Raw genomic sequence first — 19478 nt, 5'->3', positions numbered from 1 at the left:
TTTAGCAAAAAGAGGCATTCACTATTTATTGATCACTGGTGAAAACATTTTCCATAGTTTTGTTGTTTTAATCAATAATGATGATAATAATTAAAGCATAAAGGTCAAGGTCTCCATGACAACTGAGTAATCTTCATCTGCTGATGACTGTGAGATGCAGCTCAAAGCTACAGTGAAAGCTAGTAAATGGACCTTGAGATAATATTTTTCAAGCCATTATATAACTTTCATTCTCAACAGACTGATTTCTAACAGTTGTGCTACCAAATCATTAAGAATATGAGACTTCATTTTATGTCTTTTATATGTCATGTATAAAAAGTGTTATATTTATACACATTTTCCATTTTGTTTTACTGTTATGGCACATGTTCGTACAAATATAAATTCTATTTAATTTCATTAAAACTGTATTGCTGATCAGGTTTTCTTGTTGATCTTCATGAAAGGATCCTTCAATATAAATTATTAGATAACAAAACTGGGCAGCCATGATTTGTGTTTGATATTCTCTAAGTGGTGGACTTACAATAAGTTGCCAAAACAAACCATCTAGATTCCTCAAAAAATTGTAATAATAATAATAATTATAATAAATAATAATAAGAAAATGAATCAAACTTTTTTTTTTAACTTTTTTTAATCAACAGAAGCATACCAATATCATCAGTTTCCCCTTCGTCATGGATTTGACAATCATTGTTTTATGAGCATTTTACAATCAGGTTACAATTCTGTATTTGTAGTAGCACTGCAATGTACATCCCTCACCACCAGCCAAAGCCTTTCACCGGCCATATGAAGGATTATATTATAATCATCACACAATCTGTTTTATGTCATATGTATACATACATATAACCATTATTAACATATGTTGTGTGTATTATATCAGTAAACTAATAAACAAACTTCAGACATACATACAAATGATTATACTACTGCTATTAATACCACTGCTGCTATGTAGAATATATGTTAATCACCCAAAAAGAACTTAAACAAAACACTCAAAACTTTTTTAAGATGCAGTTATGCAATGTTCAGCATCATGAAAAACAAATCTGACATCTGTGATCCCTCTGTAATATTGTAGTACTGGTCTCATTCATATGGTTTCGAGTAATGCTAACAGCCATTTCTTTATAATGCTGTGTAAATTCATTATCAATAAACACAGGAAAGAGAAGAAATCATTCTTCAGACCACCTTACAGGTGATAATGTACTTGGGAAGAGCTTGATAACTACTAAATATGACAGAGACATCAGATCCTCCGCTCACACTGTCATACATAATTAGGGGATCTTTTCCCACGGCAGGTGGCAGAATGAGACCTGGTTTACCAGGAGTGGAGTTTCCTGTCAGCACCTCGGCCTCCACAAAGTACAGATACTCCTCATTTTGATCCTTCCACACTTTCAAGGCATTCCTCATTGTGCCAGCAAAGTAGATCCCCTCTCCATATTCTGGGTCTGTACACAGAAGAACAGGCAGAACAAAAATTATTGAATTGTGATTATGTCTTTTTTTTTTTTTTTTACCATCTCTTCTTCTTCTCACGTATCTGACCTCATATACATAAAGAAATAGGTTTCATTATCAGATGCAACATACCTGCAGGTGGTGCATACTCTGTACGGAATCCAATATGGCTAACCATACCACAGAACTGTGCAGGTATGCGCTGAAACATTTTTCGGGAAGTGTGGCACTGTAGCTGGTTTTTCTTGAGATTGAACAGTGTCTCCAGGGCAGGGTTCTCAACTCTTTCCAACTAAATAGCATAAAATCATCATTAGTCAAGCAGGGGTGAAAAAAAAGACACTTGTTGTTAGACATACTGTACCTTCTTCATACGCAGCCCGTCCTTTTTGAATTCAGAAACTCTGTCGGAGAATGTACGGCTGGTGTCATCTACTTCCGTAGTCTTTCTTTTCAAGGACACATTCTTGGTTGACATTAGAAGCATGTCCTGCTCTTCTTCTTTGACAAATTCCCTCTGTATGTTGCAGAGCATGGCCTCCACCTGAAACCCAGCTACCACAACATCTTCATGAATCCCGTTTACAGTTATTTCTGCTTGACCTTTCTTGAAAGACTCCTCAAAGAAGATATTGTTTTGGGTTAGACGGGACAGCTGGAGATATTCTTGCTTGCCAAAGTGCAGGATGAAGTTGTTACGGATAGTGACAGTGCCAGAGGATTTGAGAAAGCCACTGAGCCATCGTTCAGCCTCTCGGGTTGTTTCATCAGAGCCTGAGAGGCTGATCTGTGGAGTGGGAGGTTTGCTTTCACGGAACTCGTCCCTGTGCTCAGGAGCTGATGGAGAGGACATAAAGACGACAATCACTGCCACACTGTAGGATCACTGTTACTGTTATTTTAAATAATTTCAGAAACAGGTTTAGTTAAACATGCAGTTCTATTATGCAAATATTTTTCATATTAGTTGTCCTACATTAGCTTTATTGGGGTTTTTTTTGTGTGTTTGTGTGTCATTCCAGTGAACATTTTTTTGAAACATTTTTTTGTCAATGTTACTCTTTTTTTCATTAATGGAAGTCATGCAATTAGAAGCAGGGGGATTTGAACACACTCATTGTTGGTGTACTTAAGAACAGTCCCAGATCTGGAATTTTAAAGTCAGATTACAATGAAATATAAATGTAGCTGCTTCCTGAATCAGGCCCTTTTCTTCAGGACTGCTGCTGCGCAGGACTGTATTATCACACCATAATAACAAAACCTTGACATAAGTCAGTGGTGATAAAATGATCACTGTAATGAATTTCCTTTTTCTAAGAAGTGTCACGATTCTGTTCTCATAGATTAATGAATATAATGGAAAATAATAACACCCACACATAGGAAAAGTTTTAAAGGCGTTAATTACTGCCATTATAGTCAATGCAATTCTGCCAATAGTATGTTGTGGTCCATCACAATCAACTCCCAATCAAATACTTGCATTAGACCTTTAATGCGTACATTTGATGTGTACATTTAATATTAGTGGAAATTTTGTGTTGTTACCATGTGTAAAGCTGGGATGAGATACTGTCTTCTGGAGAGTTCTCATTTGTTCCTCGAAAGCCTGCAAAGAGAAGGTCATTAATATATTTCTTTCTTCTTTTCTATTAGACAATTCACAAAGTATAAATTACATTATATTTTGAATTGAATTGTCTAATTGGCAACTGAGCTTTCTTCAGCAGGTGTAGGGAGTGTCTTTAAACACATAACCACATTCCACCTTACAGATAGATATTACAATGATATTCAATTTAAACATCACTGGTTTCAGATTTAATAACTAACTTTAACCAACCTGATTAGGATTATAGAAACTTCATACAAAGTGTCACCTTTAAAGTCAATCATTAGCACACATTCTTCAATCTTTTAACTGAGTCTCATCATTATTCCTCTGTCGCTGTTTTTGTTGTTTAGCATTTTGTTTTTTATTCATAACTGTTTAGCTTTCTATTATGTTCACTGTTGAGGTGTCTCTATTTTAGCCACCCACTATAGACACCCATGGCTTGTATGGTAATATTCTAATTTCATGACAGAATTTTTGCAGTACAACCTTAAATGTGTCGTTGTCAGAGTGAAGTATGACAAAATGAACTTCCATCATAGTTGGGGCCTTCCACTCCAAGGCAAAGTCAGCCACGGCATTTGACATGATCTGGGCAGCTTCACTTTTACTGAAATTGAGGACTCCAGTACCGATGGCAGGAAAGGCAATTGACTTGTGTTGACTGGCAGCTGCATTCCATAAGCATTCCAATACTGAATTGAAAAGGACCTGTAATGAATGAATACACAGACAGAGACATAGACAAATACAAGTTCTTATTACAGTACAACCTTAACAGTTTATATACGGTTTATCAGTGTTTTCTCTCTCAACTCTCTTTGGGTTCTTCTATTTTTCATTTTGCAATGAGCTGTTTTTAATGCTACTTAGAATACGTATGGTAAGACAAATTCAAACTAATAAACTCTTGCAAACTGTTATACAATATATTTTTTAGATGTGACACATTTAACATAAAGTAGCTAATTTACACATTTAGATATATCAGATAATTAATATTTATGTATTTAATATACATATATATATATATATTCCCCTTTTACTCAATGCCCAATAAGCCTTAAACTCATAAAATACCTGGTGCGCCGCTACCTGTCCTTTTTCAGTGCAAAAAGTGTGATACACGTCTTTACATTGCAGGCTGTAGCCTTTGGTGGTGATGATGTTTCCTTTTTGATGGGAACTTTTAATCTCCTGTTGCATTTGGCTACCAGCTTTCGACAATAAAGCCTTGGAGATTTGACCAACGCTCAAGTCTCGGTCTGCTGATGCAGTGTTTACAATGACATCCGTCTGAGAGGATACAAAAACATGAATGAGAAGAAGACAAGAAGACAGCCTATTAGTATTTACTCAGAAGCCCTGAAAATATGAAAATTACCCTGTTGGAGGTCAATACACAAAAAAAGAAAACATTTGACTTGAAATACCTGTTAACATAGTGTTTAACTAAAAAAATAAATGATTATACAAGCAGCAATTCACATTAAAATTCATAAATGCATACTACATAATAAAACACATATATAAACACATATAAAAACACTAAATAATGAAGACACATTGCAGATTCTTACCTGCTGTTCCTCAATTCTTCCCCTCTTCAGTGTCAGACGGACATTTCCAATCTGGACATTATGTCTCAAGGTTTTAGCAGCTGCTGCCTGGCTGTACATCATGGGCGTTTGGGAGACTAGTATGCGACGGCAGGCCCTCTCCATTTCCTGAACCGAAGGGTCGTCATTGTTCACAAGCATGATCTCTTCAGGAAGATATGCTCTAGAGGAAGGGTAGTCGTAGAAATCTTTCACAGCTGACACTATGATCTCTGCACATTGTGGCAGGGGGAAGTTGAACAGACCCGAACTTATAGCAGGAATGGCAACAGTCTTCAGACGATGATCCATAACTCTGGCAAGAATTCTCCTGATGGCCCTCTTCAACAGTGGTTCAGCCTGTTCAACTAAATACCTATTGGGGTTTCTTGGTAGTTGTGGACCCACAGCATGAATTATCTTCTTGCATGGTAGTGACCATGCATCACTGATGATAGCATCTCCTGTTTGCAAGTGTCCATTCTGTTTGATATAATCATTACTCTCTATTTGGATTCGAGGACCACCAGCATGGGACAGAGCTGCAGCGAGGCCGCCACAATGCTGAAGATCAATATTTGCAGCATTCACAACAGCATCCGCCTGGAAATTGGTGAGATCAGCCTTCCACACAGACACCGCAACACCTGAACGCAGGGTAGCAGCAAATCTTTTCACCGGGACAACGGGTGGCCTTCTCTGCTGAGCAGTCAGACCTCTTTCAAAATCCACACCCTCGATGGTGACCACGCATCCAAATTTGCTTTCAAGGACATCACTCACAGCAGGTCCACATTTCCTCACAATGTTGACTGCAGACCCATCAAGAGGAAAATCTAATTGACTGGCCATGGTTCCTAAACAGAGCTATAGAAAAATGTTGTGTAAGTAAATCATACAACAGTACCAGTGTCCGGTTAAGATATTTGACACTCAGCGTTATCACACCTCAAACATCATGAATACACCTTTTGAGTTTAACAGTGGTTCAAGGAAAGAAACACAAATTAATGACTGACTGCGCCTTTACATGCTCTATAAATATTTTCAGCTGAATATGTAAATAACTGTTGGATTGTTGGGGCACCAATTGGAAATGGGACAATCAATCGAACTGGGAGAACTTTATTTAATACATCAAAGAGCAGTGATTTGATTTTTCGTCAAATATAAACACAAACAAATGACATTATTGCATCCCATTCAAAAATCAGCCTCTTATAAGTCTGTATCTTTTTTTTATATTTAATACACAAATTAATTTCAAACGATTGGCAGTGTTGTCATGTCTGAAATATCTTTCTATAGATTAGAATATAACTTCAAAAACCTTTACCTGCAGGTGGCCCCACAGTACTTTTCCATAGTATAAGTGCTGTTTCTTTTCATTCCAGAGGAGGGAGACAGAGACCACTAATGTGCTTAGTACACTACTCGGCAGTACAATAAAGTTGCATGTTTTTGTAAAAATGTATTGTTTGAGAAACTGTCTAGAAATAAAACGAAACTGTTCAGAACTCAATTACAATATGCTTTACGAGCTATAACTTTGCATTTGCACATCAGTGGTCCGACATTTTTATCTTATCTTTTATCGCTAGCCATAAATTAACAACTTACTTCTGGCAAATATCTAGTTAAAGATGTGTCAGTTTCACTGTTTCTAAGTTGCTTTTGACTGGTAGAGATGGTTCAATTCATGTAATGGTACATAAAATCGCCATGTTTTTTTTATTTATTTTTTATCTCGGTTGTTATACGCCGTGTATCAGCGCGAGAGCAACCTAACGCACCACGTTTACGAGACAACAAAACAAACATCTGGATTCTAGGTTTAATTGTAATGTTAAGGTTTAGCGTGTTTCCACGCTCATAATAATTTTTAGCAAAGCATACGTTTAACTTTACAGACTAAAGAAAGAATAATATGCTGACATGTTAAGATACTCACCCACTTGCAGCTGGAAAGTACCGAGGAGAGCAGAAAGGGAAAGAGGGAAAGGTGCGGACTCTCGGGATGTTAGCCAAATTTTGTACAGGTTTATCTTGATGTTTCTTTCATACGACGCCCATGAATACCTGTGTCCTGTCTGCAGTTACAGCCCATTTTGCGTCGACACTTTATGGCTTTTCAGTCGACAACAACGTCGGACATAACAACGCCACCGTTTCATTTCCTAAGAAACAAAAGTGAAACTAAGGCAGTGCAGACGCTGACAGGCCAGCAGCCATGGCCGACGCGTATTCCTATACTCTGCTCGTTGAGTTTGAAGAAAACAATATACCGAGATTGAAAAATAAGTTAGTCAAATACTTTCAAAGTAAGAAATCTAACGGTGGCGACTGTGAAGTTGACTATGAAAATGGCAGCGGGACGGCGATGCTGCGCTTCCGCAAAGAGAAGGGTAAGTTTGGTCCGATAAACTCGACCAGTTCTTTGTCATTAATCAAGAGAAAGTAATGTTACCTCCATCATTATAAATCGACTTATTTTCTGAGATTGTTTAAATGTTTTTTTTACTGTCTCAGACCAGAAAAATGTTTTGGGTAAAGAGGCGCATCAGATCAATTTGGATAAAGGTGTTTTGAAGATGACAGTCCGCTTACCTCCAAACGAGAAAACAGCACAGGTAAGTGAGAACAAAAGTTTGTGGTGATTATTCATGATACCCGATCTAAGTACAAGGCACGTCGTGTCATTTATAATGGGCACGTGTTATATGGCCTGTATGAGGAGGTCACAGAGCAAGGGAAAAAAATCATTCTCTTTATGTCTTAACCTGAAATTAACTAATTCCTACTATTCCTCATTTGCTGTGGACCCCCCAAACCCCTCCCCCTGCTTGTAATCAGAATGATCAAGCAGTATATGAGAATAAAAAAGGCAGAGAGCTGCCCCTGTACATTTTTTTTTATCTCACTGATGGTCACGTGAGTCATCATAAACACAAGGTGGTGCTGCGTATTGTGATTTCTGCTCTTGTCCGTTCCTGTTGTTTGGATGTTACAGAGGCCTAAACCAGAAGTACAAACCACATTTTTGTGTAAGGGAGTTATTTATACAGACACTGATAATTTGTCCAATTGTATTCCTTTTAAAACCAGCTGGCATTTGGAGCATTGTGCCAAGTGAAACTGGTTACACGAGATGCCACAGTAATGCTAAATCCTGACTAAAGTAAGCTTTTGTTTATTCTATATAGGAAGCTCCATCTGACAAACTCAACGAGAAGTGTAAGTAACACCAATATGTTTCTTACTCTAGCAATGCTGTTTCGTTTGTTACAGATGAAATGTCAAGATTTACTTATACTTGCAATCGCAAAACATTAACATAAACACACACACACACACACACACACACACACACACACAAGCCTGCCAATTTATGGTAGATAATAATACAATTATATCATAAACTAGCCATCATTCAGTTCCCTGTTTTGATTTTGTTTCCATGAATTTGTAAATCATACTGTAAATGAAAATCATTTATATTTTAGTCAGTGAAAGTTATTCTTAAGTAGTAACCTTTGCACATGCATCTGAATGCATGTGGTTGACAAAGAAGTTTGTTATTTAACTTATTAACCTTATTAATGTTGTTGAATATATGTGGGTATAAGTAGCACTATCCATACACTTCTGTGTGATCATTTGAAAATTTTCGCACCAAACTGAGGTGAAAACTTAGAGGTATTCTTCAAAAAACAGTACCTGGAGGTTTAGAAGACTGCTTTTCATTTCTCAACACAAGAAGTCACCATCTTAACATGATCCTATCAGCAATGTGTTACTATGTTAATGTGTTGCTATGAACACAAGAGAGGCTTGCACACATGAGGCTCACTGTTTTTCAACCCAGACCTTTTTTATGTTGTTTCTGATCATCTTTAATCATACATTAAATAACTAAACTAAGAGATTCTTGAGAAACTTTAAACTCTCCTACACTTTCATATTGGGCTTTGTAGGAGTCAGGCCAGCTTACTACTAACCCCTTTTACACAAATGCATTACATAGCACAAATAAAGTTAGTTTTAGTTTCAGTTCTCTCCCTCGTTCTCTGTCTCTCTCACTCTCATTATCTTTCTCTGTCTCCCCTTTTCTTTTGCTTAATTGTAGTCTGTTCAGGTATTTGGTTAAGTTTCATATATATAGTAATAACATGAAAATAAATTACCACAGCCCTGTAGTGTCTGACTTGTTTTAAGTCACTGTGATGATCAATCTAATATGGCTGGTGAGTCACTTCCCTTCTTTCTGAAGGTCAGTGCTGACAGGATGGAAACAGACTCCAGGTAGTCAAATGGCTATAAAAACATGCATAAACACAAGTATTGTGCTATAAGAAATGTTGATAACTTTACAGTCTAGTTTAGGGCGGGCTGTATCAGAAAATGATGCACAGACTACCACAGGTATATTGTAAACTTGCACTAACATAACCACCAGTTTAAATTTTGAAAATAACAAAACAATCCATTAAAAATGGGTTTTACTTGTGGAGAAGTCTTTATTGGTGGGCCACCTAAATAAATCTAATGTATGAGAAACACTTGGAATGAACCTCCCACAAATAGAGATTTTCTTCATGATTGGCTGTTATTTAGGGTTATATTATCTAACTTGAAAATTCTGTGTTCAACTAATTAACCTTCATGTCTCATTAACAGCGGAGGTTGCTGCACCCAACGAACAGTCAAGTGCTGATAAACTCAGACCTGCAGCAGATGTTCAGACAGAGGAAGAAGAAGAGCTGTGCTCCACCTCGGCTGTCATAGGAAATATTCGAGAGACATTTAGCCAGGAGTTTTTGGAGATGCTGGTGGAGAATGTTTTAAAGGATCTTGACTCTCCATCTGCCTCCCAAGGGTTCATACTAGAAATCATTCCTGCCATCTCCTCTGCTGTGGTTTCTTTCCAGACTGGAAAAGGTATGCATTCAGTGTGTATTTGTATGTGTGTGTGATGTTTCTGTTTTACAAACAATCATTGATGCATCTGTACAATCTCTAGCATACCTCTGGTGAATTTTAGCATTTAGAAATAATGCAAAAAAAAACCCCAAAAAATAAATGTATGTGATACTATATTTATGACATGGCACACATTGACAGACAACTGACAGCACTTACAAACATGATCAGTGCAGTGAGACACAACACTAATATGGATTACACCAATAAATTAGCTCTTGCAAGTGGAAAGAAAGCACTTAATTCCTTTAGTTTCCCAGGCAGCACAGATAAAGAACACAGAGCCAACCTCAACCTGAATAGTGGTAGACTATATCAAATTCCTGGTTTTTGCTAGCAGAAAATACGTGCCAGATGTGTATACCAAATTATACTTTATTGATGCGCTATGTGCTGACAACAGAACATGGCAAACTACTGTACTTCTCATTAGGTCATCAGTTAACATTAAAGGGACCATGTTGAGTTTTCTTGTGAACAAAATTATATTCAAATTGTGTGTTTTTCACCAAAATACATTGTATGAATCCACAAGTCCTCTTATCAAGTGTCTTGGTATGGCTGATTTCCTTATTGTTTGTGGTATTTTATGAAAAGTCTAAATACCATAACTTTTTTATTATTGTCTCACAGAAAACACATACTTCGTGACAAGATGTCCTCAAAACAGGATGTTCACAAGTAAGGGGTTATCAGTCCGGCCCCTTGAAGTCACAGAGAAGGTTGCGGTTGAAGACGTACAAAATTTTAATGAAGATCTCCTCCAAATGTACTTTGACAAGGAAGGTGGGGATGTGGAAAATGTGCTGCTTAATGAAGCGGAACAGTCTGCTGTCATCACCTTTCAAAACCATAAAGGTAGTGCAGTTTCGGTATATGTGCAGTTTGATAAAATCAGAGATTACCACCTTTATATGAATTCTAGAAAATTTGACATTGAATGTTTTTTTTTCCATAGCTGTTCAGAAAATCATGAAGAAGAAGCATCACATCAAACAGAAAGAGATCAGAGTTTATCCTTTCTATGAATCTTTGGGAACAGCCCTCTATGGCAAGGACAAGCCATCACTAAAACTCCCTGCTGCTATCTCTGAACCTATTGACAATGCTGTCTGGAGATACCTCAAAGTCAATCAATCAGCAGCAGAGACCATTCACAGTGACTTAGCGAAACACTTCTGTAACGTAAACCTTGGCCAGTCTACTGTGTGCTTGAGCCCGATGTCTTCACTACTTAAGCAAAAGGATGCCAAAGCCACCATCAAACAATGGAGGGATACTGTAGAGTCAGCCTTTGCACAAGCTGTGTCAAAATTCAAATCCCTAAAATTTAAGCCGGACCCAGAGGTATGGGAAGAGTCTGAGGAGAACATCAGACAGACGCTACAGAACAAGGATGTGGTTGTAGTGCCTGATAAAGCCAGTGGTGTCTTATCAGTGGTTGGCCTTGTGGATGATGTCAACATCCTTGAGCAAACTCTTCGTGAAGTCATAAACAGGATTGTCAAAAGGGTGCAGAGGGAGAAATTGAGCATAACCCAAGTGATCAAAGTCTCATCGTCAATTTTCAACATCCTGTGTCAAGGTGGTCTTCAGGACAAGTTGCTACTTGTGTACCCAGAACTCAAAATGTCATTCAGAAAAGACAGTCGGGATTTGACAGTAACTGGCTTAAGTGATGAGGTTTTTGCAGCAAACAGAGTTATATGTGAAGCAATATTTCAATTAAAACGACAGACATTAGAAATGGATAACTTTGTGATTGACTTGTTGAAGAAAGAAGAACAAGAGGAGCTAACAAATGCTCTCCTCACATCTAATGGAATAAATGCAGCATTTGAGATCACTGCACAGAGGGTGCAGCTCCTTGCTGCTTCTGATAGAGATCTGGTTGATGCTGAAGACCATCTGGGAAAGCTGCTAATGTCTCAATACATTGATGTTGAAGATAGTCATGTCCTGGAGAAGCCAGAGTGGCAGCATCTGGTCAGTCAGTTAGAGGACGCCAACAGTAGGTCCTGCAAGAGACTTCGAATCAAAACCACTGGTCAACAAGTCGTGGTGTCTGGCCACAAGGAAATTGTTACAAAAGTTAACAATGATCTTGAAGACTTCCTAAAGCAGAATGCTCAAGTTGAAGAGATTGTTGTGGTCAAGCCCAATGCCATAGTTGAATATGTTAAAAAATTCAACACAACCTTTGTGGAGCAAGTGGTGGTGTCTTACAGAAATGAGGCCATCTGTCTAAGTGGTTCTAGAGTTGATGTCGTAAATTGCAAGACCTTGGTTGAAGACTTGGTCTCCTCTGTGTTCTTTGAAAGTTTAAAAGTCGCCAAGCCTGGAGTGAAGAAGTTCTTCCAGGATAAAGAAACCATGTATGTTTCATCACTGTTGAACGACACCGGCTGCTTGGTCCAATTAGTTGATGAGACTAGTGGTGGACAGGATGACTTTGCCCAAGTTCCAAAACCTGTGTATCAGCTTCAGACATCCGATGGAGTAGAAATAGCCATCTGCAAGGCAGATATGTGCAGTTACCCTGTGGATGCAGTTGTCAATGCTTCTAATCGTAACTTGGAGCACAGTGGGGGTCTTGCAGCAGCACTTTTGAAAGCTGCTGGCTCTCAGTTGCAGGATGATTGTGACAAAATAATACGTTTGCAGGGACAGCTGAAGCCCGGAGATTGTGTCATAACTGATGCGACGGGGAAGCTTTGTTGCAAAAAAGTTATCCATGCAGTGGGACCCACATTTGATCAAGCTAAATCCCAGAAGGCTCAGGCACAGTTGAAAAGAGCTGTTAAAGAAAGCTTAGAACTTGCTGAAAAGCATGGCTGCACCTCTGTGGCCCTGCCCGCCATCAGCAGAAGCCAAGGCTTTGCTCTCGATTTGTGTGCAATAACTATCATCAAAGGTGTAAATGAATACTGTGATGAGAAGAATGATGACACCCTGAAGAAGATCCATTTGGTGAACATTGACGATGCTACTGTTCAGGCTATGGAGAGAGCTGTCAGACGCGAGTTTGGAAATCATGGTGTCAGTCATTCTCAGCAGATTCTTCCAAACAAAGCCTCCAGGTCTCTTGTGAAACATGCTGGATCTGCTGGATCTGACAATAACTGCTTGGGTCAAGTGAAGACCAAAGAGGGCTTGGATATCAGTCTTACCAAAGGACAAATCGAGGATGCCACAGTAATTTGGATTTTTTATTATCTTTTACTAAGAATAAACAATTAGTTTAAGAGTGAAACCTTCCCACAGAGGGACTACAGAAGACGAGTATGTAGCATTAACTACTGACCAACCTCATGTTCTAGGTTATCCTCATAATTGGATCTTGGGTCTTGACTGATTCTTTTCTGACTGTCTTTTATAGCTCTGACTGTCTATAAAACATGTTGTAGAATGAAGAACATGCAACTGATAAAATTCTGTTACCACTTCTTAGACGGAGGTGACCGTGAATACTGTGTTTGAAGATCTTGCACTGAACAAAGGGGCAGTTTCAAATGCCATCTTGAGTGCGGCTGGACCCAAACTTCAGCAGTTGGTAAACGCAAAGAATGCCAGTGGAAACATTGGTGAGATCATTGTTACTGAAGGCTGCAACCTGAAGAGCAAACACGTCTTTCATGCAGTTGCACCTCATTGGGACAAAGGACAAGGCACAGCTGAAAAGGTAAACTGTTATAGCATGTGTAGAATGTGTTAAATGATTCCCCTGATTTAAATTTCATGAAAAGTCAAAACGCATTAAAAGAAATATACTGAAGATGTACACTTTTTCCTCTGGCTTGTCACTGCTTGGGATGTAATTTTTATAACATAAATTGCTTTCAGCTGTTTTGTGCATAGTTTGAGGACACAGGATCACATCTTAGTTGCAGGCGCTAATAAATCAATATCTTGCACCTAGATATTAATAGCATATATGCTTGGCCTTACAGATCTTGAGTGCCATTTTCAAGGACTGTTTGGAGAAGGCAGAGGATACCAGTCTGACTTCCATATCCTTCCCTGCTATCGGTACTGGAAACCTGGGTTTCCCAAGAGACCTTGTTGCCTCTTTGATCTTCAATGAAATCTCAGCGTTTAGCAGTAAGAAACAGCCTAAGCACCTGAAGAAGGTTGATATCGTCCTTTACTCGGGAGATGCACAGACCATCCAGGTAAGAAACAAAAGAAGCTTTCTAATACTTTTGTGCTCAGAGTGCTAAACAAGAATTTAACAGGGAAGTGAACTTAATGACAAATCAGCAATATTAATCAGTAATGTATTACCACTGTTTACAAAGAAACAGTGTCAATTATGTCAATCCATATGTTTCTGTTTTTGATAGATTATCCTGACATATTCATAATATTTGTGAGTGCTTTGGAAGTCAATGTCTCTGATTCTGTCCACAGGTTTTTAGTGATGAATTTAAGAAGAAGTTCCCCAATGCATCAGGTGCTCCAGTGTCCACAAGTTCCCCACAAAGTCTGGGTAGACAACATTTTTTCATCATTTTTATGTGCAAACCTGAAAGGCTCAGATTAACAGGGGTTCCCTACAGAAACATAATGAGTGGAGTGAAATGATTTAAACATTTTATTTATACACTGATCAAAAAGAAATAACCTGAAAATAAATTTTAGAATTTATAAAATTGTAACTAAAAATGCTTCTTATGTTCACTTATTAAATTATGTAAATGCCTCAATAATTATCAAATTATACTGTATTTTTGTTGACCAACTAGTTAGTAATTTGATCAATACTGAAACATTTTATTTAACAAAAAGCTTTACTCTGTGTAGCACTGCTGTTAATTCTTTACTTGTGTCTGCTGCCACAAGGTCCCTTCTCTAAAGTTGTCTCGAGCTCAGGAATGTATGAGACCAACATGGGGAGAGTGGCTATACAGGTAGTCACAGGAGACATCACCAAGGAGACGACTGATGTGATTGTCAACTCCTCCAGTGAAGGATTCTCTCTTAAATCAGGTAAATGACCACAGGAACTGGAATACTTAAATTATGCTGAGTAATTATAATTTCAGTTTTATCCATACGTAAGATCAAACTTGATTCTAGCTCCTCCTTTAGATCTGTATATAAATGTTTACACACTGGATAGATAGTGGATAATACTTTAAAAGTAACATCCAGGCAACAAATTGGAAACCTGATCTTTTTTATCTTTCCCTCCTCTAGGAGTATCCAAGGCTATTCTGGATGCAGCTGGTCAGGCTGTTGAAGCAGAATGCCAAAACCTTGGTAAGGAACCATCTACACATATCCTTTTATGACACCAGCCACTGTATAACAATATTCTTCCTTGATAATGACACAGAGTCAATTAGTAATCTCTGTAGTGCACATCATAACACAAGGTGGGTTAGAAAAGATTGTGACCTAAATGCGCACATACAGTCTTATTTTTTCATGGTTGAATAATCATTCAAATCCACTGTGTATACCTTTAGGTGCCCAGCCCAACTCAGGCATGATAATGACCCAGCCAGGTAACCTAAAGTGTAAGAAGATCCTCCACCTGGTCGGACAGACGGATCCAATAAAAATCAATAGGGTTGTGACAGAGGCTCTCAAAATGTGTTTGAAAAACTCATACACTTCTGTCTCATTCCCTGCCATTGGCACAGGTGAGATTTGTCAGCAGAGTTATGTAGTTTATTACATGGAAAGTCTACTTTTGTCCTTAAACCCATCTCGGTTGAGAGGTTTTATATAAATAAAACACAGAAATCGTATTTATTTTTTTTATTTTTTCAGGGAATAAATTGGGTTTGCACTGTTGGGATTTAATAAATTTGTATTCAGAAAGATTTTCTTCACTTGTCCATTCCACAGAAAAGAAAATAGGAATATAAGGAAATGGTCATGCATTAATTTTATTGTTTCAGATACGACAATCACAGTCAAGACTGCTTGTTTAGTGTGTGTTTTTACAAGCTTTAACAGTCCACCTTTATTCTGGTGATGCTTTTCTGCCCTGCTGCAGATATGGATTATTGTAAGAGTCTGAAATTTATGTTTTACCATTTTAGGTCAAGGCAATGTACAGGCAAAGCAGGTGGCAGATGCTATGTTGGATGCAGTGATTGGTGTACTGAGCCAGTACCCTACTGCCCCTCTGAAGACAGTTCGGGTAGTTATTTTCCAACCACCAATGCTGAAGGAGTTCTACAACAGTATGCATCAAAGAGAAGCCACTGAATCTAAGGCTGACACTAAGAATAAAGGCGGGCTCTTGGGAAACATTGGCACCAAAATCAAATGTGAGTACAGAGAAGGGAAAATTTTTGGTGTTCATAATCCTCAATCCTTAATCAGTTTTGAATGTTAAATTCTAATGTAGAGCTTGAAATTTTTTCTTTCAGCATTCTTTATTAGTGACACTGCCAGCAAGCCACAGAAAGAAGGAGATTTTGTCATTGAGCCTCTGAAAATAGACCCAGCTTGCTTCCACATCTGCGGTGACTCGCAGACTCAAGTAGACTCAGCCAAGCAGTGGCTCAACAACCTGATAACCAAAGAGCAAGATACGAACTTGATTTCAGAATGCGCCATCCTTAACCTCTCTGATGCAGACCACCAGCGCATTGATGACATGCAGAAGACTATGGGCGTGTGCATAAGGACGGAAAGCAAGAAGGCCAAAGCCTCAATCACCATTGAGGGAATGAGCAAGGATGTACTGAAAGCCACCAAGGAGATCCAAGACATGCTGGTAAAGGCAAGGGATGAGGAGGAGCTGAAGAAGAAAGTGGAGTTCGCGGGCACAGTGGCAGACTGGCAGTACCAACAGCAAGGGCTTCAGTTTCAGAGTTTTGATGCAATGACCAACTTCAACCTTGAGCAAGCATTGGAAAATAAAAAAACACATATAAAAGTCACAGTCCATGGACAAGACTACACCGTCACCATTCCAAGTGGACCAGCCACTGATAGCCAGGGACGTACCCTGCAGATAAAGAGAATTGACAAGCTGAAAGGTATTCTACTAGTAGGATGGATGTAGACTTTTCATTTGTTGTTTGCTTTTATAATAAAAACTAAATTGTTTATTTTGCTACTAGATGAAGATGTACCTGACCACTGGGATGCTATGCCAGCCAACACTTTGTGTCATGCAGTTACCATCAAGGCTGGAACAGAAGAGTACAATGAAGTCCTAAAACTTTTTCAGGCCTCATGCAATCGAACCGTTATTAAGGTAGTCCACATTTAACATGCTCTGTATTTAATGCATTATGTTTTAAATCCAGTTATTGCCACATACTTGAGTAGAAAGTTGGTCATGAAGCCACCAACTTCCTTCTCCTGCAGGCAGGTACTCTGCCAGTTAATTCTTCATGGAGTTAAAGGTGTTCTTTTCCCTCCTCTCAGATTGAGAGGATCCAGAACCCCGTATTGTGGAAGAGCCTACAGATCAAGAAGCGTGAGATGGATCAGAGAAACGGTCATCAAAACAACGAGAAACGTCTCTTCCATGGCACTTGCCACACCACCGTCAACCACATCAACCATTACGGCTTCAACAGGAGCTACGCAGGAAAGAATGGTGAGAAGTTTAAGTTGAAAATATGAGACAATGTTCAAACCAGAATACAAATCCAATGTGACACGTGATTTTACACCACAATCAAGCATATTTTTTAAAATCAGTTTGGTTATACCTCAGTCACTCATTAAAAGTATCATCAGAACAATAACAATAAACATACATTTTGAAAGAAGTTATCCTATCCATAACCAGTTGTTATTCAGTTATGTCTTTATATTTATGGATGAAATTGCAGCTAGTATCTCACAGAGATTAACTAAACAACTTTCTGCTGTTATTTCATTTTCAGCTGCTTGTTATGGCAATGGCACATACTTTGCTGTCAATGCTAATTACTCTGCTAGCAACACCTACTCCAAGCCGAATCAAAATGGTGAGAAGAGCATGTATCTCTGCCGGGTGTTAACGGGAGATTTCACTGTTGGAAGACAAAACATGATCGTACCACCAGCCAAGGGTGCCGTTTCCGTTCATAAGTACGACAGTGTCGTGGACAATCAGGCCACGCCCAGCATGTACGTTATCTTCCATGACACCCAGGCTTGTCCTGAATATTTGATTACATTCAAGTAACATAACTATGCACTGAGATCAAAACAAATGCCTTACACTTTACACTGCCTTCTAAACATAAATAATTATTTTCTTATTAGCAGTTAATTAATAAATTTGTTTTCCTAGGTACTTAAACAATTTGGTTTAAATATACAATGAATGTAACAGTATAGAGGTCATTTGGTTTACAAGTAGTCAGTAATGCTCAGAAGGGTCAGGTATAAGTAATCAGATCCATATAGTGCCTTGAAAATGTCTCTCTGAACATACCATGGTGTGGTCATGCAAGAAGAAATTCAACAGTGAAAAGAAGAGGGGAGGGTTTCTTTGCTAACACAAATCGTTTTGCCTGTATGTTTACTGCACTGGACATTGTGCACAGAGTTTTAAGGCTGATGGAAATTACCAGCTCTCCTTCAGGATCATGTGATAGTGAAAGCTTGTCTGTGTATGCATGTGTAAATCAAGTTAGCAATCACTTTTGGTTTTGGAAGGAAAATTGAAAGTTAACTGTTGTTCCAATAAATGAGCATTAACATGAGCATGTTTTCTTTCTATTTGATTTAACTATAAAGTGGATTACTCAAGCTCTATGTTTGTATCCAATTTTTGTGTATTAGAGCAACATACATGTCAGTTCAATTTTTTTCTCTAACAAATGTACACGCCTTTTCCATCACATAACTTTTAACAGCAGAGTATGCTGAACCCCTCCCTTTGAAAATTGTCAACAACAAACTGCTTTTTACTCACAGTTCTTCAATTATGAGAAGTTTCCCAACTTTCCTATTTTTGTTGGCAAAGCAGTTGCCAGAATTCTTAATAAACAAAGTTAATAATATAATAAACAAGTCAGTGTGTATATTATTTTTTCCCAAACCTTTAACACCAAAATTAATCCAGACACCAAGGTTTTGTTTAATCACTTTTCTCCAGCTCAGGGCGGTAAGTAGCTTTGCTGTTCAATAAATTCACATTCTCAATTTAGGAGAGAGACATCAAATAAAACCAAGTAAATATTTGCAAATTAAATAACTGACATTTTTTTGAGATTAATTACATTTGAGGTAAATTTAATATTAATTTCATGCTATAAGGTAATGTTTCACTTTGTTGTGGTTTCCTCACAGCTTAGAAGTGAGTCACCTCTGTTGATCACAAACTTTTTCAGGCCCTTGCATTGATGTAATGTAATGTGTAATGTACCTTGATGTGTAAGTGCTCATTTGTTTGCATAAGACTGTTTGCTAAACATGTCCATGTGAGCACTCTGCTTAACTCTCTGGCTCCACCTGCAGGGTTAGGGTTACATTTCTGGCATTACACATGACAGAATGATCATACCACTGTTTATTCACCATCTGCTTTTGGAAGACTGGTTCAGTCAGTGTATTTTGTGTATACTTTACACACAATGTATATAAAACACATAAAATACGTCATGTGGTTATGGATTAAACTACCTAACAGTATGGAAAGTAGCTAGAATAAGTTTTACTTACATGCATTGTCATATTCCATCAATACAATAATGTATGTTAATGTACATACGTAAATTTTACTGATAAAACTTCAACACCTTTGCTTGCAGGATTTACTGGATTGGATTTTATTACGGGATTTAAATGAATATGTCTCTTACACTGTTTTTTTTTAATTTCTGCTTTGA

At 38.1% G+C, this 19478-nt stretch overlaps 2 protein-coding genes across 2 annotated transcripts; one reads left to right on the top strand and one right to left on the bottom strand.

The window, feature by feature from the left end:
• Window positions 1–624: 624 nt before the first annotated feature.
• On the bottom strand, window positions 625–6864 carry LOC111218605 (poly [ADP-ribose] polymerase 9-like). Its single transcript, XM_022740976.1, has 8 exons — window positions 6653–6864; window positions 4684–5568; window positions 4184–4399; window positions 3593–3814; window positions 3037–3097; window positions 1850–2322; window positions 1618–1777; window positions 625–1475 (listed from the first exon to the last, which is right to left on the bottom strand). The coding sequence occupies exons 2-8, from the start codon at window positions 5551–5553 to the stop codon at window positions 1201–1203; spliced, it is 2277 nt and encodes a 758-aa protein (XP_022596697.1). The 5' UTR covers window positions 5554–5568; window positions 6653–6864; the 3' UTR covers window positions 625–1200.
• Window positions 6865–6911: 47 nt separating this feature from the next.
• parp14 (poly(ADP-ribose) polymerase family member 14) lies at window positions 6912–18350 on the top strand. The gene is made up of 17 exons (XM_022740975.1): window positions 6912–7106; window positions 7231–7331; window positions 7905–7935; window positions 9379–9639; window positions 10315–10539; window positions 10640–12876; window positions 13133–13363; window positions 13632–13853; window positions 14092–14170; window positions 14524–14670; window positions 14881–14943; window positions 15153–15329; window positions 15735–15965; window positions 16068–16682; window positions 16767–16903; window positions 17077–17251; window positions 17544–18350. Exons 1-17 carry the CDS (start codon window positions 6932–6934, stop codon window positions 17825–17827), a joined length of 5391 nt encoding a protein of 1796 aa, XP_022596696.1. The 5' UTR covers window positions 6912–6931; the 3' UTR covers window positions 17828–18350.
• The last annotated feature ends 1128 nt before the right edge of the window (window positions 18351–19478 follow it).

Source organism: Seriola dumerili, unplaced genomic scaffold (genome assembly GCF_002260705.1).
Source record: "Seriola dumerili isolate Sdu_G_001 unplaced genomic scaffold, Sdu_1.0 BDQW01000052.1, whole genome shotgun sequence".
In the NCBI taxonomy this organism is placed as follows: domain Eukaryota; kingdom Metazoa; phylum Chordata; class Actinopteri; order Carangiformes; family Carangidae; genus Seriola; species Seriola dumerili.
This window is presented reverse-complemented; position numbering and strand designations above follow the sequence as displayed.

Bases quoted from the DNA above. Each gene is read 5' to 3' on its own strand.
- LOC111218605 (XM_022740976.1), bottom strand. From the start codon at position 5,553: ATGGCCAGTCAATTAGATTTTCCTCTTGATGGGTCTGCAGTCAACATT. The intron at 4,400-4,683 runs GTAAGAATCTGC...GTATCCTCTCAG, and splicing joins GAAGAATTGAGGAACAGCAG to ACGGATGTCATTGTAAACAC. The intron at 3,098-3,592 runs GTTGTACTGCAA...TTCTCTTTGCAG, and splicing joins CTGACAACGACACATTTAAG to GCTTTCGAGGAACAAATGAG.
- parp14 (XM_022740975.1), top strand. From the start codon at position 6,932: ATGGCCGACGCGTATTCCTATACTCTGCTCGTTGAGTTTGAAGAAAAC. The intron at 13,364-13,631 runs GTAAACTGTTAT...TTGGCCTTACAG, and splicing joins GACAAGGCACAGCTGAAAAG to ATCTTGAGTGCCATTTTCAA. The intron at 16,904-17,076 runs GTAGTCCACATT...CCCTCCTCTCAG, and splicing joins GCAATCGAACCGTTATTAAG to ATTGAGAGGATCCAGAACCC.